This window comes from Quercus suber, unplaced genomic scaffold (genome assembly GCF_002906115.3).
Source record: "Quercus suber isolate HL8 unplaced genomic scaffold, Cork oak 2.0 scaffold_573, whole genome shotgun sequence".
In the NCBI taxonomy this organism is placed as follows: Eukaryota; Viridiplantae; Streptophyta; class Magnoliopsida; order Fagales; family Fagaceae; genus Quercus; species Quercus suber.
The window spans coordinates 402,722-426,084 of NW_027070018.1; the positions used below are offsets into that span (position 1 = coordinate 402,722).

At 34.7% G+C, this 23,363-nt stretch overlaps 2 protein-coding genes across 2 annotated transcripts; both read right to left on the minus strand.

The window, feature by feature from the left end:
- Positions 1 to 1,504: 1,504 nt before the first annotated feature.
- LOC112038918 (protein OBERON 4) lies at positions 1,505 to 7,290 on the minus strand. Its single transcript, XM_024071754.2, has 2 exons — positions 3,653 to 7,290; positions 1,505 to 2,348 (listed from the first exon to the last, which is right to left on the minus strand). The coding sequence occupies exons 1-2, from the start codon at positions 6,882 to 6,884 to the stop codon at positions 1,798 to 1,800; spliced, it is 3,783 nt and encodes a 1,260-aa protein (XP_023927522.2). The 5' UTR covers positions 6,885 to 7,290; the 3' UTR covers positions 1,505 to 1,797.
- A 9,250-nt stretch (positions 7,291 to 16,540) lies between these two features.
- Positions 16,541 to 23,167, minus strand: LOC112017986 (peptidyl-prolyl cis-trans isomerase FKBP42). Its single transcript, XM_024050490.2, has 8 exons — positions 23,015 to 23,167; positions 22,681 to 22,770; positions 21,503 to 21,685; positions 19,678 to 19,767; positions 18,652 to 18,836; positions 18,425 to 18,547; positions 18,161 to 18,313; positions 16,541 to 17,198 (listed from the first exon to the last, which is right to left on the minus strand). The coding sequence occupies exons 2-8, from the start codon at positions 22,715 to 22,717 to the stop codon at positions 16,872 to 16,874; spliced, it is 1,098 nt and encodes a 365-aa protein (XP_023906258.2). The 5' UTR covers positions 22,718 to 22,770; positions 23,015 to 23,167; the 3' UTR covers positions 16,541 to 16,871.
- Positions 23,168 to 23,363: the final 196 nt, after the last annotated feature.

Sequence of the window (23,363 nt, forward strand, 5' to 3'; positions counted from 1 at the left end):
GTTTTGACTCTTTGTTAGGCTTTCGGCCAACCCTTTGATAGCTCCTTTCGAAGACTTGTTCATTATTTTTGAACTTTTGACCAAAGTAGAAAAGAAAGAAACCAATATAAATTAAAAAAAGATAGCAAAATAGCTACATGGCATTGGGCTTGGGACTCTACATCTGTTATAGTCAAAGGATATCATAATTCTGGCTTCATTGTGAATTTTGTATAGATCAATGATTCAACGTGCAGTTTACTTAATTCAGAATAGGAAAAACTTTTACCATCTTGGTATCTTTTTGTTTGTTTTTTGTTTTAACTTTTAACCCCTGAATTTTTCAAGCCATTTAACAAATTGATTAGGGGGACTGATTTTAAAAATCCATTTAACAAATAATGAATCTATATGGTTTTATTTTATTTGTATCAAATTTAGATTTTAAGGTTTACTTTGAAACATTGAAAACTATAAGAATTAATTTAAAACCACCCTAAAATATAGGGGGGCTTTAAATATACTTTGATCAATTTCTTTGGAATGGTTGAATTCTCAACAACATTAGTCTGTGTTAGTCAATGTTGGCTTAGTTACATGTTTTTTTTTTTTTTAATCAATTCTATTTGATTAAAATAGTCCCTATTAGGTACCGTTTAGATTGAGCGTCTCTCATGTCCACGTTTTGTGTTTTTTTTTTTTTTTTTTTTTTTTATATTTGATTAAAATAGTCCCTATTAGGTACCGTTTAGATTGCGCGTCTCTCATGTCCACGTTTTGTGTTTTTTTTTTTTTTTTTTAGCTCAGCACCTCTTGCACTATTCATGGAACATGAACAGTATAAATAAGTAAATGAACAGTAAGCGGCGCATAAACAATAACTTTTTTATTATTTTCAATTTTCAACAAAATAAGTGATATCCAAACGCACACTTAAAGCCTTAATCTATTACTTCCTTAATTGACATGTCTTTTTAACTACTTCTTCCAATATTATTTTTTAGTCTTCTTCTACTTTCTTTTCTTTTTTTTGGTTAAAACCCCATAAAAAATAAAATCTGATGATTACATTACACAATACCTGCAAGTTGTCACAATAATGCAAATCAAGCATCTTTAAACCAGCAAATATAACTAATCCAAACAGATCTCACGTGTTGTTTTAAAGTTGTCAAAAAAAAAAAAAAAAAAAACATAAACAAAAACATAAATGTTCCTTTCTTCTTCTTTTTTTCCTTTTCTCACTCCTTAGAGGAGTACTTTTTGTTTAACAAAATACCAATTCATTGCCAATCCTAAATGCAATCAAGCCAGTCCAAAATGGAGAACTCAAGTCTCAACCATTACAATAAATCCCTTCAGGTTGTGTTTTGAGTTTGAGGATTTAAAATCTAAACAAATTTAAAGAATAGTTGTTAATATAAACTGTTTGAAATCTTTGGAGATTTAGCTCAAGTACTTTCAAACTAAAATTTAAAATTGAAATCCTTTTCTTTAACTAAAAATTCCATCAGGAAATAAAGGCTTGATGTAAAATAATCTCTTTCATATTGCTTCACTAAAAGGGAAACCTTTCATCATACAAAGAGATATAAAGAGATGTTGCAATCTCTGTACAGATTCTGGTTAGCAGCTGATAAAAAGAAAAAGAAAAAAGAAAAACAGAACCTAGAACAGAAAATTCACCTACTGATCATGAACTATAACAGATAGGACACATGATGTTATAATACAACATAGAACCTTCAGCAGTAAGGGTACAATTACCTGAGAAGATGACAATTCTATAGAAAGACCTACTGATCGGCTAATCACAAATCAAGATTGTCTTGTAGCTTCCATTTTCAGTAACAGATCTTTAATATCTGCTTGCATCCTCCTCTTCATATCATGGTACTCTCGATGTGCTCTGTCTAGAGCCTGGACTTCTTCATATTTTTGTTTACGCATTTCTTGAGCCTCAGCCAAACGCAACTTTGTGAATCGACCTGTATACTCCTCTTCAATTTTTTCCTTCTTTGCAATGGCAATGCGCTTTAGGCCCTCAGCTTCTCTTCTTGCTTCATCAGCACGGGCTTGGAACATTTTAGCCTCTGCCTCTTTGATTCTCACAAGACTCTCCAATTCATCAAACACGGGTTCCTTTTGAATACTTGTCTGCAACTCAGTCTCCAAAGTGCGTTTATCAATCTGGTCATAACTGAATCTAGGAAATACAACAGGTGCCCTGTCCAACTGAGGGGCCTTCTCTGAATAAACAGATTTTAGCCAACTTGGATCCTGGCTCGTCCCAGCAATCCCATTGCTTTCTTTACCTTGTTCATTGCCAGATGAGATTGGCATCTTGCCTAACTTGGGAGTTTCGGCCTCTGCAATAACAGTTAAAGGATATAAATTATAACCTCAAGGTTCAGCTTGAGACCTCAAACGAATGATATATAGAAAAGAAGAAAACACTGCAGTATATTTCATTTGATGGCACTAGGTCTATCACACATATGAACCCATGCAAAAAAATTGACATATCTTCGCCTTCCCCATTCCAATACCTGATGCAAATATCTCGGAAAAAGAAAAAATAATTTTTCCCCTCTTTAAAACCTTTATTGATCTTATAAACATAAAATTGCCCTCTGAACAGCAATGAAGCAAATATTGCAGTTCCAAGCCACTCTATTGAATGGTTTACCATTTTCTTATATTACAAAAGTCAAATGCTAAGAACCACACTCAACATAACCAAGCAAAACACTAATGCATGATTTCAATACAAAACTACAGAAAGCAGATTAGTTTTGGTTGCTCAGAAATATTTTCTTACATAAAATAATCAGTTCCTAAAGTCTACTTCATATGGAATGCTTGAGTTGCCTAAAGATTGATATGATTTACACTTAAAAGAGATGGTTTTGGACTAGAGATGCTTTAATTTTTATTCACTATATTGAATTCAGAAATTGCTCGATTCTTCTCTATCTTCCATTAAAAAAAATTGCTCGATTCTGCATTACAACATCACTAGGATATCATCATATGCTTCACAAACATAAATACAGAAGCTCAAGCAATTATCAAAATAAGTCACACATATCCCCTACTAAATTTTTTGATACATCAATAGTTGGAGGTGGGTTATTTTGAACCCTAGATGGCTCCATAGGAGGTGCCAACCAGTTGAGCTACAAGGCTCTTGACACATATCCCCTAATATGTCATGCATATATTGTAAATAATGCAGATTATACGGTGTTCACATTTATGATAGAAGAAACAAAAGGCATAATGATAAATAAAGCAGTTTAGTTGGCATTTTTTCTTCCAAAAAGTACCTTCCCCACACGTTAAATTTCACCCATATAACTTCTAAGAACCAAAAATTATTTGTCTTCCTCGGAAGTCATCAGCTCTCTTTTACTGGTATCCTGTGAATAGCTAAAGTTATCTAAAATCATTTCCTAATGAATGTAATTATAGACCCCAGAGACAACGACCAAAAGTTATCCCAAATCATGTCATATTGTAACAAATACATGAAACAGGTAAAGAATCTCTAGTATATATGTCCATGACAAGTTGCTAAGTTAACACGATCTCATAATCATACAAGGAAGAAAAAAAATACTGTACCCAATATAAAGAACTCATATTACCAACAGAGTTGTAAAGGACTTACCACGAAGGAAAGCCAAGATATGACTGCAAACCTCAGGAAGGTCCAACTTATTTGCCAATCGTACCAGCATCTGATCAGCAATTTCGTGAAGCCGTCTCCCTCTCATATCCTTGCTGTCACGAAAAATTCTCTTCACATAATCAAGTTCTCTGGAAAGAGTTTCAGCTGTCCATTCCTTTACAAAATTTTGAAAAACCTCATTCACAAAGCCAAACAACTCTGAAGGATGATCACAGGCAATACAATGAAACTGCATCTCAGTAGTCCCATAAGCCCCTTTTGCACTTCTTCCATTTATAATATAAGATTTTCGTAAAGCACAATCCGTATGGCACCAATGAAGACAAACATCACAACCAACCCAACTACATGTTTTATTTGCCATGTCAAACTTTGAACACACAAGACACATGCAAGCACTGCAAAAACCTTTCTTCTGCACACAAACCTTGCAATCACATTCATCCACAGGTAAAGAACTCTTACAGGCAAGATTTCTGCATTTTAAGTTGAGAAATACCTCCGCCAAATGAGCATTCGTAACACTGTCATCTAACTGAAGGTACTCCGGAAGACCAGTTCTCAAAGCGACCAAGATTTCCAGTTGAGCCCGGGGGGATTTCTGTAGTGTCTCCAAGGTTATATCAGACTTATTCTGCAGAGCTTTCTGAAAATCAACGAGTTGCTTTTGCTTATCAACACTCAACATGATATCGTTGATGCTCTCTTTCAGACGCACTATGGATTGTGCTGTCATGTCATGAAATTTCCTAGCCATTACATGTACCGGTTCCTCAACTATCTTGGCAATGATTTTCTCAACATATTCAGCTCCACCACCACTGTATTCAAACTCCTTCTGGCCACTAGTCCTATATAAACTACCACTACTCTTTTCCCTCATTCTCCGCTTCTTGTCATAACTATAATTTGATCCAATATCATGAGACCCTACACTTTGCGAAGGCGATCTAACATCATCGTTGAACGACTGCTGCCTATGAAAGCTCAACTGCCTTTCTAGTCCATTGCCCATTTTAGAGCTTCCTTCTAAACCCCTGTGATGTTGTCCTTGCACAGCTTGACCATTCGAAATGCCTTGTAATACTTGAGACTGATTAAGAGAGCCATTTCCATTCATCAAGATTCTCTGATATAGAGGGATATCTTTAGGCTTAGACTCATTCTGAGACTGTCCCTGCCAAGCTCCCTGAGAAGCTTGATCGATTCCCTGAAATATGGGGCGGCTGCCAACCGATTGTTCAAAGTTGTCCATCGAATTTTGTGTCAGAGAACAGCTGGGGTTGTGGAAAAACGACTGAGAACCTGAAAAAGACATTGATGCAGTAAATCCATCCGAATTAGTACGAAATGTAGTACTCATGGACTGAACACTCCTAGCTTGACTAGGTGAACCAGGAGCTGCTTGAACTGTATCCTGAGAAGCACCAATCGGTAACAGAACATTCGGTAAGCTTAACGAAAGATCAAACGGTTCCAACACAAGCTTCTCTTCCTTCGGCCTATTAGCACCAGATTGATCATTCTTCTCCTCCCTTCTAACCGGAGACGTACTAAACAACTCAAACCCCCGAGTACTCGGTCCTTCCATATCATCACTATCCCTCTCAAACTCCCTCGGTTCCCTCTCCATCCATACACCATCTTCAGCAGAATCCGCAACATGGGTCGGTTCAATCGACACACTTTTCCCCTTATCCTTGAAATTCTGACTCAAACCCTCCTCTCTTTCTCCCCCCATATTCACTTCACCCTCTCCTCCATTTTCTTCCCCAACTTCCTTATCCAACTCCTGTACTTCTTCCACTACCACCTCCATTTCCACATCCTCTACCTTAGCTTCAAGATCTATGCTCACACCCTTGTCTTGTTTATCACACTCCTCTTCTGACCCCAAAGACTTTTCATCATCATCATCATCTTCATCATCAACAACCCCATCATTCTTTCCTTCCTCCTCAACACACTCCCCATCTTCCTTCACACACTCTTCCTTATCATCACCACCACAACCTTCATCATTCCCTGCCTCAGCCTCGTCCCCATCCCCGCTCTCGCTTCCACTGCTCAATTCATCAACTTTACCATCTTCTTTCTCCACATCTTTCACCTCACTATCACACTCCTTATTTAGCACCTCTCTCTCTTCTTCTTTACTCAATACTTTCACCCCATCCTCCTTATTCTCGATACCCGATTCGATTTCAGCTTCAGCCTCAACTTTGAGGTTCGATTCCAGTTCTGGTTCTGGCTCAGGCTCTGGCTCCTGTTCGGGTTCAGGTTCCGGCTCGAGCTCTCCTTCCTCCATTTCGCTACTACTTCCACTCTCAACTTGAGTCTCCTCACTCTTCTTCACCATCTCCACATCCATTCTCTTTGATTGCTCGCTCGCACCCGATTCCCTCGACCAAGTCGGCGACTTTGATTTCGATTTCGACTTATTCGAATAAGCCGAACTCTCCTTCGTCGCAGCCACCGCCCTCGAATCCGATCTCGACACCGTTCGTAACGGCGACGAACCTGAATTCGAAACCGTATTAGCCGTCACAGTCGAAGCCGCCGAAACCCTAACCATCCTCGACTGCTCGCTCGCCGCCGAATCCCTAGACCAAGTCGGCGACTTCACGTCCCTCAATCCAATTCTACTCCTCTCCTCCGAATCCTTATTCCCATTGTTACCGAACCGCCGCCACGACGACACGCTCCCTTCCCGTCTCGACGGATCCGAACCCGAAGACGACCGCTCCGATCTAAACCGCTTCGGAAACTCCCTCCTCGACGAAGACAAAGACAACGAAGTCGACGAACCACCGCCGCAGAAACTCTCCGACCGGTGAATCAAACTCCGATCGTAACCTCCGCCACCGCCTCCACCTCCTCTACTCTCTCCACTATACCGATCGAACCCCTTCCTCCTATCAAACCCATCGAAATCATGCTCCGATCTCTTCCTCAACACCCTCGACCCCTCCCGATCATCTTCCCCGCCGGAAGACCGATCCCTGTCGTACCTCGACGAAACCGCCGACGACGAAGAAACCAACCCGCCCTTCCGCACATTCTCCGACTTGTGGTAGAAGCTAGTCCGATACTGCGAGGAGGAACGGCTCGGGTTCGAATTCGAACTCGGGTTCGGATTCAAACTCGGGTTCGGATCCTTGCATTTGTCGCCGTACGAATCGAGATCTTCACTAGACCTCAACCTCTTCATCTTCCTCTTCTTCTTCTTCTTCGCCTCTTTCTCTTTTGCCCAAAACTCATGCAATATTTACGAGAACTAACCCCCCCTCTCTCCCTCTCTCTCTCTTAGGGTTTTTTGGTTTCAGCTTCAGAGCTACGAAGAGGTTGTGGTGTTGTTGTTGTTTTCTAATTAATTAGATTTGGTATTGTAAAGCCCAGAGATTACGCCGAAATTACATAAACTGACATAAAAGGTAGTGAGATCTTTGGTTGGTGGTACGCCGGTGTAAAATGTGAGGATTGGGTGAGGGCATAATGGGGAATAGAGAAATGATGAGTCAACGCAGTTTAACTACTGAAAGAGAGAGAGAGAGAGTTGGATACGCAAAGTGCGTGGAACGAAGGGGGCATAAGAAAAGTGTGAAAAGCTTTGGGTTTTTGGGGTTATGGGATTGGGGGGGTGCGTAATGCGCTTTAAGGCGCATGATAGTTGTTGGTGGAGAGAGAGTTTCGGGGTTTGAGGGGTTTGGGTAGAGTGTAGTATAGGTCAAAATGTAAGTGTGTTTGGTGTGACCACTCACATGATTCCACATGCCCTCCACTTTCAACCATTTTTCTTTCTTTTTCTTTTTTTAATTATTTTATTTTTATTTATTTTAAGTTAACCGATGCCTTCAGATTATTGGTTTAGCATATATTTATAAAAACTTTTTTTTTTTTGAAAAGAAGAAAAAAAACAATTAACTTTTTAAACACCTTTTTATATTTATCTTGAAAATAATATCAAAATTTTTGAGAAATGTTTTTATATTGATTTAAAAACTATTTTTAGAAATATTTTACTTAGAAAAATGATAAAATAATAAATATTATTGACAGCTTTTTATATTTTACATAAAAATAGTGTTAAAACTTTCCTATTATAGGATTAGTTTATTGACAATTTTTCTAAGGACATCCATTAACACATCACCCATGTTTTATTATCAACTTTTTACAATGTGAAGATAAGATCCAATACACTAAACAATTTTTTCTTGTTATCATCAAGTTAAAACACTAATTAATTTTTGGAATAGATAGAATTCAAATTCCAAATCATATTTCCTATTTGATGAAAGAAATTTATATTGGTTAACTAATTGGAACCTACACTAAAAAATAATGTTTTATAAGACATTAATTATTAAAAAATATATATATTATTGTTTATGAGTGTCTATGTAATACAAGTTAAGGATTAGTAAATATGTTTAATGAATTTTTGGCATAGGTGGGTTCAAAGTTTGAACCTCCAACTTTTTTTTTTTTTTTTGCCAATTAACCTAATTGGAAACCTCACTAAATAATGTTGTTTAAGGTCAAAACTCTTGACAAAAGGAGCAATACTTTATAAGACATTAATTATTAAAAAATATATTGTGGGGGTCAAAAACAACCACCAAAATGATAGTGATGGAAGAAATGATCCTTTTGTTCATTTAATTTGCTGTTTAGATCTCCCATTGTGCAATATTTTGCCATTTTTTTAGAAATTAATTGTGCAAGTCATTTATTCCATGATTATCATTTTGGTGGTTGTTTTTTGACACCCACATATATATTATTGTTTATGAGTGTATATATGATACAAGTTTAGGATTATTAAATATGTTTAATTAATTTTTGGTGTAGCTAGGTTTGAAGTTTGAACCTCAAATTTTTTTTTTACTAGTTGACCTAATTGAACCCAAATTAAACAATGTTGTTGATGTTCAAAACTTTGGAAAATTTGAGCAATATTTTATAAGACATTAATTATTAGAAAAATATTATTATTTACGAGTGTCTATATGATACAAGTTAAGAATTATTAAATATGTTTAATGAAATTTTGTTATAGGCAAGTTTGAAGTTCGAACTAGAGGTGGTAAAATCTGACACGACCCGCGAACCCGACACGACTAACCTGTTTATAAACAGGTCACGGATTGAGGGTAAACAGATTCAGGTCATATTCGGGTTGACACGGCTAACCTATTTAATAAACAGGTCGGGTTCATGTTCAGCATGTGAACTCGTCTGACTCGTTTAGCTTATAAAGTTATTAATTATTTTGATACTATTACTTAATTTATGGTTGTTTTTATATGTTTATTACTATATTTATAGTTATAATTGTATTTTAATTTTATATACATGAGAATTGATAAAGATTATATTGGTTAAGTATGACCTATTAATTAAATAGATTATAAATCGGGTCATTTGTATTAGCTTTTACATAACTTGTTAATTAAACAAGTTAAAAGTGTCGGGTTGGGCTGACCTGTTTAATAAACAAGTTGTGTTTAGGTTAAGGATTCTTAACACATTTAGTAAACAGGTTGAATTCGAGTCAACCTATATAATCGAATTCTCATGACTCAACATAACATAAACCCGATTCGTGAACATGAATTACCACTCCTAGTTCGAACCTCAAATTTTTTTTTTAACCAGTTGACCTAATTGAACCCACATTAAACAATGTTGTTGAAGTTCAAAGCTCTTGACAAATGGAGTAACATTTTATAAGACATTAATTATTAAAAGATAATATTACTGTTTAGAGTTTCTATATGATACAAGTTAAGGATTATTATATATGTTTACTGAGATTTTGGTGTAGGCGCCTACTTCTGTTAATATTTGTGTATAATTTAACTTTATTTATATATAAATAAAAAATAAACCATTGAATAAAATGCTAGAGCACTAGATATAACACATAACAATGTTGTTGAGCACTCATCACTTTTGTGTTTCATTTACTACACTTGAACATTGAACCAATGAGGATGTAGATCTTTTTAGAGTTTATAGGTAACTTTACTAGCCAGGAGCTTGGTTTACATTTAGTACTTTTTTAATTTGATGTTTCATTTTATTTTAAATACACAATAGCAAGTGGTAGTGGGTTTTAATCTCCACGTTTTTATTTAATTAGTGGGTGATGTGCCAGTTTCTCATTAAAACAAAAAACAAAAGGAGATTCCAGTTTAAAAAGTACTGGATGTAAGCCAAACCCCTCTATTAGAAAGTTCTTGAAATCCTATCCATTTATTTTGAAATGAGTGGATTGAATTTTACCATGTCATCAACATTTAGAAAAATCTTGACTTTTAGTATCTATTCAAAATATTCTAAAATTCATCATTTTCATTTCAGAATGAACTGCAAAAACTCTACCGTAGAGTTATTTTAGGAACTTATTTTTATCTGGATGGAATCATTGTTTGTTGATGGTATTCTCTTTTTCTATAACTGATAATTGGGAAATTGAGGATTTAAATCCATGAAGTTTTTGTTAAAAACATCAAAAAGTATCAGTTGAGTTATAAAATTCTCAACTTCCATAAGATACTTTTAATGTGCGTTTGACATCGACTTATTTATTTATTTATAATTTTTTTGTTTTTTGTTTTTGTAAGTGTGTTAAATATGCTTGTATTTTGAAAAAATGAGAACTTAAAAAGCTGTTCAAAAAACTAAAATCTAACAAAAACAGTGTGGGGACATTTTTTGCTTCAAGGCCAAGGGCTAAACCAATTGGAGCCTAGGCAATTTTTGCTCTTGTCCCACATTGGAAAGAAAGTCTCCCTCTTCATGCCATATAAGGGATGACCAATGGTGACAGAGTACCATTAGTTTGGTTCTTCATCCACTTGGTCATCCCTTATATGGCATGAAGAGGAAGCGTTTCTTTCCCATGTGGAACCTGAAGCCAAAAAAGATTACAGACATTTTTGCCTCAAGACCAAGAGTTGCACTTTGTAATCTTTTTTGGCTTCAAGTTCCACATGGAAAAGAAATGCTTCCTCTTTATGCCATATAAGGAATAACCAAGTGGATGAAGAGTACCACTAGTTTGGTTAAAGAGTAGCACATGTGGGACTTGAAGTCAAAAAAGATTATAAAATGCAACTCTTGATCTTGAGGCAAAAATGTCCCTACAAACAGCTAGTCACGGAAGGACACTTACTCATAACAAATAATATTAGAGTCCTGTTAATGAGTGTCCTTAAGACACTTGTTAACTCAACCATTTTAAGAAACTTTAAATACTACTCATATGAAAATATAAATAAAAAACTGTAAAAAAAAAAAAAAAAAAAATATATATATATATTTTTTTTCTTTCAATAAAAGATATGAGGTTCTATCTTCGCCTGCATAAAAAACTAATTGATATTTTAGCTTAATGATAAAGGAGAATCACCAGGAGCAGATATTGTAGGTTGAAATTATACCTCTAAAAAGATAGTTTTCTATAAAAGTTTTGGACAATAACATTGAGCTACAAAATTGTTTAACAAATTCACATATGTACATTACATATATAATAAAAGAAGTTTTTGTTGTCAAATATGGATCCATGATTGAATCCAGTTTACATCAAAAGGGAACTCATTAATATTCAATGTAATGATAAAATGTAATATTAATATAGAAAAAGTTAATGAATGTGTTAAGGACATTAGTTTAAGAATTATTTAATTTTTTTTTTTTACGAAAAACAATTAATTTTTTGATTATTTTTATATTTCCAATAAAAGTGATGTCAAATTTTTTCTAAAATAGTTTATTAACAATTACCCTAAGGACATTCATTAACAAGACCCTATTAATATTAAAGAGTGAAAGTCACAAGTTTCTAATCATATCTTATATATTAAAGGGAAAAATTAACGGATACTTTAAGGATATTGGTTTAAGAAGTATTTTTAAAAACTTTTTATGGGAAAAAAGTAATTGATTTTTAATAGTTTTTTTTTAAAATATTTATAATAAAAATGATATGAAATTTTTTCTAAAATGATTCATTAACAAATGTTCTAAGAACATCCGTTAACTAAATCTCATAATAAAAATATTTAGTATCTTATGTATTAGTTGCATATAATCTCTTTTGCATTGTGTAAGTTCCATAGGCAACTAATATTCACACAATGCGAGAGAGATGTTGTATATAATAGATACATAATATACATTTTATATTGATCCTATGTTTGGTTGCATGGAAGGGAAAGGAAGGGAAGAGATTTCTTTTTGTTTGGTTAAAATGAAAATGAGGAAAGAAAGAAGAGAGGAATGTAAAAGGTTTTTGTGAGTCCACCATTTTTTCAATTAAAAAATTATTTTAATACCTTTTAAAAGTTTGGATTTTTTTTGTAAAATTACTTTTATAACCTTATTATTTTATAATTTAAGAGGATAAAAGTGTAAATACATTTTTCACTTTCCCTTCTCTTCTCCTTCACATCCAAACACTTTTTTTTTTTTCTCTTTTTCTTTCCTTCCTTCCCATATTTTCCGTTCAACCAACCATAGTGTGAAAGAAGAGGAGCCAAAAAAAAAATTTTTTTTTTTAATTAAAATGTTGGACATTAAACTAAAAGTCCAAAACACAATGCACTAGTCAAAGACATTGTTGTACTACTTCTCAAGAAAATGTTGCCCATGAACTGAAAACTACATGTACTAGTCAAAGACATGTTGTACAACTTCTCAATCCTAGCCTTAGATCTTGTTCAGAAAACAAGGAATGCTTGGTGCACCATGTTTCATGTAATCCCAACCCCACATTTCCATTAACTCCAATGTCAAAATAAAAAACTCTCCCTATCTTCAGCAAAAAAAAAAAAAAAAAAACTCTCATATTGACAATTCAGTACAGAACGCTAACGTGTCACATTCCTATTGGTTCTTGGGATGCCAAATTCTGCAACCCTGTAAAACTTTTGTCGGGTACATTAAAACCTTAAAAAAATTTAGCCAACCCTACTAGTTGATTGCTCAGTCTGCAATTCAAAGCTATTCAAATCAAAATACTCGCAATCTTGACCGTACATATCTTTGAGAGCACACGTGTCAAAATCTGGAAGAGAGTTTAGTCAATGTTAGTGTTACATGTGGAACACGTAAGAAAAGTTAAGAGACTCTTGTGGTTAGACTTTTGACGTCATAATAATACTTTTCTTTTGACTATTTCTTTCAACATTATAACAAAAATTCTAATCCCATGTAAAATGTTATAATTTGTGCTCTAATTGTCCCCGTGGTGTCGTGGTATATTATTTTTGACATTTGTCGTAGTATATTATAAGTTATAGAGAAAATATAATTATAATAAAAATTGTGACGTTTTTATATGATATTTCTTTCCTCTCATTTTATTTGTCTGCTTTAAAAAGACAAATTTTTTAAAGAAACATAATTTATTATTTTGTCTATTTTTTAGAAATATATAAATTTTTAAAACTATTCTTAAAAAAATTTATCAAAAAATTGAATTAGTAAATAAATAAGTTATAATAAGAACATTAGTACATTAATAACTTTTATTTTTAAAAATATAACAATATTTTAGGACATCTCAAAATAGAATAAATGATAAAAAAAGTGAGATGGAGTACAAAAATACCCATATTAATACTCTTGTATGATGATGTATGTCAAGGGTGTTGATTGAGTTTTGGGGGTTTTGAATTAGAGCCGTTGGATGATTTAATGGGGTCCCACCACTTTGGATGAGTTTTGAAACTTTGATAGAAAGGACAACTATACGTGTAAGCTAAGGTTGGGGACTAATAGTCAAATTGGGTGAAGGCCAAGAAGAAAAGATAATGATTAAAGAATGAAGAAGAGTTCTGTTGTTTGAAAGATCTAGAGATTAAAGAGAGAGACAGTCTACGAGTACGAAGTCAATGCCAATGGATTAATAACTATTTGCACAAAGTTATCCCCTCAAAAAAAAAAAAAAATGATTCCCCTTGAAAATACTTATATTCTCCATTAACCCCAAATTTTTTTTTTAAGAAAAGAACTCTAGTTATATTTGTGTGCCCGGAGACTTAAGGTAATTATTAATATATTATTTTAGAAAAATTTTAATATCACTTTTATGATAAATATAAAAAATTGTTAAAATATTAATTTTTTTAAAATAGTTCGTTAACAAATTTTTTTAAGACATTGATTAATATTTTCTTTTATACTTATCATAAAAGTGATCCATTAATATTTTCTTGGGTTTTCAGTTTTTGTTATAGAATGTTTTATTTCAAGTTCATATAACAGTACATTTCTCAATAATTTAGTGGCTCTGTATACAAAATTATTATGTCTGCGCATGTTTTTCTTTAACATGTGCTGTGTTTTTCTTAGAATTTATTTTTTACTACAGATAAGTAGATAACATATATAAGAAGGACGTTTATTCACATTAAAGAAAATAGAGAAAAAGGATATTCCGCTGCTATGAACGAATAGCTTGTTAGTGTTAGGTTGGTAAGATTTTTTATTTTTGAGATTTTAATATATCAGTGAGCTCAAATTATGGACTATTTGAATTCCTGATAGGCTGATACATTATTTATCGATTTGGTTGGTCTTAAGAGATTAGTAGATAAGATAGTTTAAAACAGCACTTTATACCAGTTTTTTAGGTACCATTTTTCTAACAATTCATGTTAAAAACATATAAAAATAAGCTATTCTAAGTTTCTAACTCACTAAGTCTTAGAATAAATATAAAAAAATGGTGCCAAATTGAAGTAGTTATGGAAAATAGATGCAGGGACAAGTGTGTTAGCAACCTTTTCAATTAGGGGTCACATTGATGTTTGTCCCACGAACTGACACAATGACAAGTGCCAGACTCTTATCCAACGCATACGTACCAAAAAATATAAGGTAAGTATTTGCTTTTCCGTGAAAGATATTTTCTTGCACTCCACAAGCAGCGATTGAAAGTGATTGGCATTATCTTCTCTTTGCAAAATGAGGTCAAACACAGCACCTTCACCTCTCCTTCCTCACAAACATCCATGAACAAAGCTTTTCCTCTCCAACTGATCTAAACTTGAAGATTCAAAAACCCCATTTTATCTTCCATGGCTGCTCTCTCAATTGGCCCTTCATTCCACACAAAACACAGCACAACTCAAGAACACAGAAAGACTAGAAGCAGCCCAAGAATTCTCATCCTTCTATGTTGCCAAAACCACAAGCCTGTGGATACTTCCAAACCAAGATTGAAGAAAGAGAGCAAAAGGAAGGCATTGTTGCCACAACCTTTTGTTGGGTTTGAGAAGTTTGGGAGGGTTTTGCAAGAGAATCTGAGCCCCAAGCAGAAGGGTGACTGGAAGGATGTGATGTTAATGAGTTTATCATTTGCTGTTTATGTATATATATCACAGAGGATTGTTTGTGCTTATTGTGCTTGGACGTACATGCCAAAGCAACCATGGTAGACATTTTTAATGTTTCATGTAGAAGAAGCTGTGTAATATCTTTGGGATCAATGAAAGATTATTATTATTTTTTTTTGGGGGGTTTATAAGCTCAACAAAGAACAGAGACTACATTTTTGTGATGCATGAAATGTTATTTAGTAAATTGATAAATAAATAAAGAAACAACCATGCAATATGAGTCAAAGTACATATTCATCATTTTTCTTCAGAGAATGGATTATTGCTCCATTGTTTAACATAGATTTTTGCAGAATACTCTTTTCAATCTTCTGTGTATTTCTATAATCTTTTGAACCTGTTTCGGTGACTAGAGTAGTGTCACCAAGAGTACTTTGAGCTCCTCTGTCTAGGATCAAATTATTGGAGCTCTAATTTCAACATTAAGTAGAATATTTATTTCAATTTAAATAATCACAAATGTTAATGCTACCAGCAAACATTTGAGGTTATAAGTTATAACAAGAACTGCAGACTGAGTTTGGTCCTAGGTGCAAGAAAAGGAGGGTTAGAGGTCTAGACTGTTAGGGCCAATTCTCTATTTAGAAGATCACTTCATTTAAACATAGTTCCAATAACATACATTAGAGTGGAGGCCATGGGATTTTTTAGAAAATAACCATCAAACTCAAATAATATCATTAGTTAGGCAAACTTTTAAACTAATTTCGTTTCTAACAATTCGAGTCCTCTGGAGTTGAGTTTCCCGTAGCTGAGGTGAACGTAGGCTAGAAAACGACATAGAAATGGAGTCCAGAGGACTCGGTTTCTATACATAGAAATTGAGTCCTATAGAAACCGAGTCCTCTAGACTCGATTTCTATGCATAAAAAACGAGTCCATTGGACTCGATTTCTCCTGTCTCATCACTCCACGCAACTTAGCCACAGCACAAACAAGGATAGAAATCCAATGCTCTGTTTTGTGGAGAGTAAAACAAAGCATGTCCGGTATTCTCTATATTGCCATGGATTTGATGCAAGTCCGTTGGTTGTTTAATCTCTATGTAGAGCTAGTTGTGTGGAGTCCTCGTTCTTGTTGTGTCTTCGGGTAGACTTCAACCATTACAGGCAAAGGAGGAATGTCAAAGTGGGAGATGCTGAGGAGATGAGACAGGAGAAATCAAGTCCAGTGGACTCGTTTTTTATGCATATAAACCGACTCTTCTGGACTCGATTTTTGGCCTACGTTCACCTCATCTACAGTGAACTCGATTCTAGAGGACTCGAATTGTTAGAAACGAAATTAGTTTGAAAGTTTGCCTAACTAATGATATTGTTTGGATTTGATGGTTATTTTCTAAAAAATCCCGGAGGCCATCTTCATTCCTGCAACAAGTTTTTCTAATAGGCCATAAAGTAAAACGCTAAGAGAGGAATGAAAAAGTTCAATTCATCAGCGATACACAAAATTGAAGTCCTTCAAAAGTAGTAGTCATCAATGAAATATTTATCATATTAAAACACCAATCCTAATGAACCAGCCCACAATACAAGGTAAACTTGTTACATCCTATGTAAAAGAGAAAAGTCCTGTTGGATTATAAATCAATTTAACATATTGGTTCAGGGTCCCACTAAAACATGAAAAGTTCATTAGTAAACATATTTAGGCTCATTATAGCATACACGAGGAAAGAACTGGATGTCACTGACTGAATCCATTGGCAGGTAAACATTCAACACCAGAACTCATACTTAGTACAAAAAATCTCTTGCTCGTCTGCTTATTGAAACCTCTGATTAGTCTGCTTTGTACCTTTCACGTTTGAAGAGGCGATAGAATAGTGACAACAGCCACTGCCAAAAGAGAACCAACCAATTAGTTCGCTTTGGTTTTGGTTCGGGTCTTGGTCCAAAGATTCCTTTATAAATCTCCTTTTGCTTCTGATAAAGAGCCTTGTCATGTTCAGCAAGCAAACGTAACTCCCTCGCAACTGCTTTGTCTTCAGGTGCAAATTTACGCACTTTTAGATAGTCCTCCCGAGCAGCATCTGTTTGCCCAAGTTCTGCTCTAGCCTTACCTCGCCTGAACAGTGCTTTCGCATTGTTTTCTTCCTCCGCCAACACCTGTGAACCCATCATATCATTTTCTTTTTTGACAAGTCATTAAATAGGTACATGTCAATGTTCTAGAACTCTAACTGTTCACCACATTCAATGGTGTTGATTACATGAGAGATGCAAATTGTTGTTTCCTGAAATGTTGGCTGCCTGTGACAAAATGTTAAATTCTAGATACCTAAGAGCCGACAAGACTTCACTTTAATTTCCAGGTCCTAAAGAAGGTTTAATGACCTGTTGCAATTAATGCAGTCCCTGTATAAGCCCTTAAATATAGACCCACAGCCAAGCTCACTGTGGCTTTGCATGTTAAAGTTTTAATTAATGTCCATTGCATTAGAACACAAGTTCCTGCAGACTAAGAAGAAACACAAACTGTATTTGGGCTTATCTGCAAAGAGCTGGCAGACTTATCATTAGAGACATTTGAGTTAAACCTTTTATAAGTTATACTAAGGAGTAAGAGAGAGAAAGAAAGCAACTGTTAAGATTCTTTTCCCTTGTTCCTAGATACAAATGGAGCCTTAATAGATTAATGATCATTAGGTCTTCAAACAATGTATAAGCATAGAAAACCATGCATTAATTGTATTTGACATCAGTTATATTAACAATGTGGGACTGCAATAAAAATAGCCATACAGCATGCCACAAAGTTACGTATTATGAAGATTATAAATGTGTAGTGTTGAGTAAGAAAGTCAATAGGGCTCCTAAAAGTCATAATTGACTATATCGGGGCTTGTAAGTAATTAGTACAATTTCTGAGGGCATATTGAGGTGGCATAGTGTTTTCCATACATGTCAAAAAGATAAACGAAAACATGGGTTCATGGAGTAAAATATGCCAATTCAAGCATGCTCTTAACGTAGATAAGCTTCAAAATTCTCTAATATTGTGGAATCTAAAGATGAAAAGACATGTTTGCACAGATCAAATGAACCCATCCATCAAACTATATACTTACAACGTTGCACTGCATAATTGCTTCCTCATAGCGCTTGAGCTTTATCATACATGCTGCCATGTTAAGGTGACATGGATTCTTAACTGCTAATGCCATGTCCCGGTACTTCCCAAACAACTGGAACATGAAGTCGTCACCCATATATGCAATGGCCTGACATCAGGAAAAACCATCAGAACTTGCTTAGAAAAGGAATATATATATATAGACACACACACGAACTCAAGCAAAGAAACAATAAATTGAAGGAACTAAGTGTGTAACCATTTCATACTGTTGCATAGCCTCCTCCAGTTTTTCCTCCTTGAATAAAGCATTTCCATCCATCTTTCTTCGATCTGCTGCACCAATTCTTTCCTCCACAGTCATGTCACCACGAGCTTTCCCCTGAGAAATGCATCACCCCATGTATGTGTCAAGCTTATAAAATCATATAGAAACTTTGAACATCCATAAACAAGTACTTAGAAAGTCACTTAACAGAAATTTACCTCTTTGGTCTCATCAAACCCAATTAGCTCAGCTTCATAAATGATGTCTGCCATGGGTGGAACATTTGGGAAAGAAAAGCTTCCTTCTTTCCCATAACCCAATTCCCAGCCCACGTGTAACAGAGCACGTTCACCGGATTTCATGCTGGACAAACCAATAGCCAAGCCAGTCATTTCTTTCTTCTCTGTTGCAGAAGGAAGTACATCAATGTTCTAGAACTAGTTCAATAGAATATTACAGCAGATAGATGATTTGGCTGATATCAATAAAATTTAAACATACATGCAAATGTGTCAATGTGAGTGTGTTAGGTGTATTTATGTGTTGTATACTGCTGCAGCTGTATTCTCCAATATAATTTTCCATTGTTGGCTTTAACCTTCATGTTGGATCTAATTGGAATTATGAAAAAGAGATATTTAGCGATCCAATTTTCTGAATGAGTTAATTATATTTTCAAGTTTCAACCTTGTGGAAATAAGCCTACAGCCTTCCAGAAATTTATGCTTTTTTATTTTTTTTATACACAATAATATTTATTAATAGAAAAGATTACTTCACGTTCACGATGATGAACAAAAAGTAACATAAACGGGGCCTACCATAAATTTATGTAGTCCATAGGTAATGAATTGCCTCAATCCCAAGTTTTTGGGGTTGGCTATGGATTCTCAACGGACTAGTTAGAGTCGGTCATATGTATTTTTTTCCTCCATTCTATTCTATCTAAGGTCATATTCTTTGTTACTTCCTTAATTGATAAAAATTCATGAAAAACCATGCGATTTTCACTCACTTCATCTTAATTAAGAAACAACACCATACTACCATAGATTAATAAGAACTCATTGTCTGAAATAATCGTAGATGGAAAAACATAGATAGAGGGAATCGGTAATTAACACAGTGAAAAATTACAATGAGATAATCCATGTGACAGATAAAAATTTTAGTGTAGCTATTATGTACATTTTGAAAAGTAAAAAGAAAAAAAGAAAAGAAAAAAGGATCATACAAGCAAGTACCTTTTCCTAATACCAACTCAACTGGTTTTTGTTCATTCCATGTGTCTTCAAACTTGTGCAGGGTGCTTTCCGTCCAAGCCCTGTAGTGCACTATCACAAAGTGTGGTTTGGAAAGCATAATGGAGTTAACATCACCCATATATATACCATGAGACAGTTCTGAATAGCTTCTTTGATGGGTATAATATTACTATATGTATAACAACTATCTAACATCATGATGCCACAGGAATATGCAAAGAAGTCAACTAAACCTTAATCCCAACTAATAAAGGTAGGCTACATGAATCCTTTTACACTACTTGGCCCTATATAGGGCCAGGCCAAAGCATACCTAGTAGAAAGAGAAACATAACATGAGGTGCATGAATTGCAGGAAATCAGACATTTAAGTTGTCACCTCATACAAGTACAGATAACAATCTTATAAGCATGAAAATTGTTACACTCTTGTAAGACCATTTTTGAACAGTATTTCTAAAACGCACCCTCTATTTTGGTACCTTGTGCATTCAGCCTTGAAGAAAATACCCCATAAACTGTATTAATTCAGATCCCTTGGTTGCAATATTATCATTTAGTGAATGAAAAAATTTAGCTTGAATTAGTAAAATTTAATGCCAGATCTTCTCAATGCCTTGGAATAAGTGGTTGAGTTTTTTTTTGGAGAAAGGATATTCTCTAAGATTTATGGGACCCAACACATGAAAAACATTCCTAACAAACAAATTTCAGGCTGCCAACACACTAACTTAGAAATGAGCTTGCTAGATGAAAAATTCATCTGCAACATGATTGCCCTGAAAAACAGAACAGTGAAGAAAATTTCATCCAGATTCCAGCAACAAAGGCAAATACTTAATCCAACCTATTAGACAAGATTTTCAAATGGATTTCCAGTACCTATCTCTTTACCCAGCCAACCAAGGCAGCCTTATATGTCATGTCAACATATAAAGAGTAAAAAAATTAAAAACCTCAACTTGCAAGGCACAATTCTAAGATGTAAAATGCAAGAAACAATCAGCAATCAACACAATATTCCCCTTCAAAAGTAGAGAGAAAAGTGAAAATCAAAGAAACATCTGTACCTCCTATATATATAAAAGAAAAAATTGCATCGACATAAAGACTTTTCACCTTAGCCAGTTAATTAAATGGCAGAATGACTTCGAATAGTGTGTATGTCTATAGCTTTAAAGCTTAATATACTAGGTTAAGGACCCCTCAAATTGACCAGTCTCAACCTTTGCCATACTGTTTTCCACAAACATATCAAATATGAGTTTATTAAGATCATCATCATTGAAGTTTCAATGAGATATTGGGTAAAGTACCATCACACATTCAATACCAGACATGAGACACCTGATACGAAAGCAGAAATTTAGACAGATCAACTAATGGCATACAACTACATGAGTTAGGTAATATTAGCTGCAAATTAGTTGTAGATATGAGAATAATTAATGCTCATGGAAAACAGCTCAGAAGCACAAAAATAAGAAACTATCTGGCACTTACAAAAGCATGTTGCATATTTGGATGGTTTCTGACCATGACCTTCCTTAATGATTTGCTTTGTGACTTTCTCATGAAGAACTTCCACCTCAGAGTCCACTTTTGGGGGCCCATTACCATCTTGCGGAGGTTCCCCTTGCACAAATGCAGCACTTTCAGTTCGTATTTCATTGTCTTCCTCTTGATCTGCAAAAGATGAGGCCAGGCAGGGTATAAGTACGGATTGGTAGTCACGATGTTACTTCCTAAACCTAAAGTTTCAAAATAATTGTAGTATGTAAATAAGAAACTATCTGGCACTTACAAAAGCATGTTGCATATTTGGATGGTTTCTGACCATGACCTTCCTTAATGATTTGCTTTGTGACTTTCTCATGAAGAACTTCCACCTCAGAGTCCACTTTTGGGGGCCCATTACCATCTTGCGGAGGTTCCCCTTGCACAAATGCAGCACTTTCAGTTCGTATTTCATTGTCTTCCTCTTGATCTGCAAAAGATGAGGCCAGGCAGGGTATAAGTACGGATTGGTAGTCACGATGTTACTTCCTAAACCTAAAGTTTCAAAATAATTGTAGTATGTAACTACCTATTGAGCAATCTTTCTTAATCATACAAATCATAGAGAAAAGTACCATTTTCTTCTCCCTAATAAGCTGAAAACCAAGCAGAGCAAGACTCCAGTTACTAGATTATGCGTATATATATTTAAGAAGTACAATAAACATCTTTTTAATTATCAAAATCTTTGGAAGACTATATATGTATATATATATATATATATGTTGCATAGTACATCAAGTATTAACTGGACCTCTGTCAAACTTAGCATGATCTAGTCCAAGAATTAATTAGATATTTACATTCATGGCAAACACAATCCAATGATAAAAATTCACACAGCGTATTTGGCAGGAACGGAATGCTAGAAGTTTTGAGGGCTGTGAACAGTCCATTCTCAAGATTAAGTCTTTTTTCTTCCTTACTCTCCTTGAATGGAGTCTAGTTTTGCCATCCTTTTCTTGTTTTCCCCTTCCTATTTTAATTGATCACTGCAACTTGGGCTCTTGATGTTTTGCCCCTATAGCACATTTCCAGTGTACTTGGGTTGACTATTATTTTAATAAAAGTTCTTACATTACCCATCAAAAAAAAAAAAAAAAAAACCTTCACATCCGCATTACCGCATTGCATTGCCACACAATTAAACAAGTTTAGCAATTACATATATATTAAAAGGTCAGCCTAGATTCCCAAAACTTGAACTATATCATTGAAAATTACCCTCAAAAAGACCATAAAAACACTTTCTTTATCAACTAAGCTTGTAATTTTCATTCACTACATGCCAAATGCGATGCATAAAACAGCTCAGAATCATTTCCATTACAAAAAATCAAGCAAACAATTTTTGTTCAAAATCGAATGACAAAACATACAGTGACCTAGATTAAACCTTCAAAGATCAGAAATGCAATGAATTACCGAGCGGTTGACTTCGCTCCTCGTGAACTTCGTCCATTACTCACAAATTTAGCAAACGCAGCTAGGGCTTTGACTTTCACGATCAAATCTCTGCACCAAAAAAAAAAAAAAAGTCAGCGTACAATTCGAACATAGCTTACTCTTCGTTTGGTTACCGAGAAAATGTAGCTGAAAACAAACAGAAACTCCACTATTCAGCCAAGACTAGTTCACGGTTACAGTTTGAATTTTCACTAGTTCAGAGCAAAACTGTAAAACATGAAACAGATTGCAATCGAGGATAGAGTTTTCTCGGGAAACAAACGGATTTAGAGAGAGAGAGAGAGAAACTCACGGGTGGAGGAAAAGAATTTGAGAGCTTGGAATTTGGAGTGGAAAATGCGATTTGTATTTGGTTTTTTGGTTTTTGATATTTCAACGATCCCTCGAAGATTCTAGAGATAGATAGATATAAAACATTTTATACAGTTTACTACTGCTTTTTATTTTTGTAAAGAAAAAAAAGATTGGCATTTAGTTATGATAGGTTTGCTAGGTAGATGCTCTGCTCGTACATAATGGCATTTTGTGGTGACTTTAAGCCTTAACCATGTGCATCACGTGAGAATCATTTTTACTCTTTTTACTTGGACAAGATTTTAATGATGATTGCGATAGAGGCACTAGCCATGAGGTGGCATTAC

Bases quoted from the DNA above. Each gene is read 5' to 3' on its own strand.
- LOC112017986 (XM_024050490.2), bottom strand. From the start codon at position 22,717: ATGGACGAAGTTCACGAGGAGCGAAGTCAACCGCTCG. The intron at 18,837-19,677 runs GTACTTGCTTGT...CTTCTGCAACAG, and splicing joins TGAGTTGGTATTAGGAAAAG to AGAAGAAAGAAATGACTGGC. The intron at 17,199-18,160 runs GTAAGTATATAG...ATGGGTTCACAG, and splicing joins CAATTATGCAGTGCAACGTT to GTGTTGGCGGAGGAAGAAAA.
- LOC112038918 (XM_024071754.2), bottom strand. From the start codon at position 6,884: ATGAAGAGGTTGAGGTCTAGTGAAGATCTCGATTCGTACGGCGACAAA. The intron at 2,349-3,652 runs GTAAGTCCTTTA...CTGTTATTGCAG, and splicing joins TATCTTGGCTTTCCTTCGTG to AGGCCGAAACTCCCAAGTTA.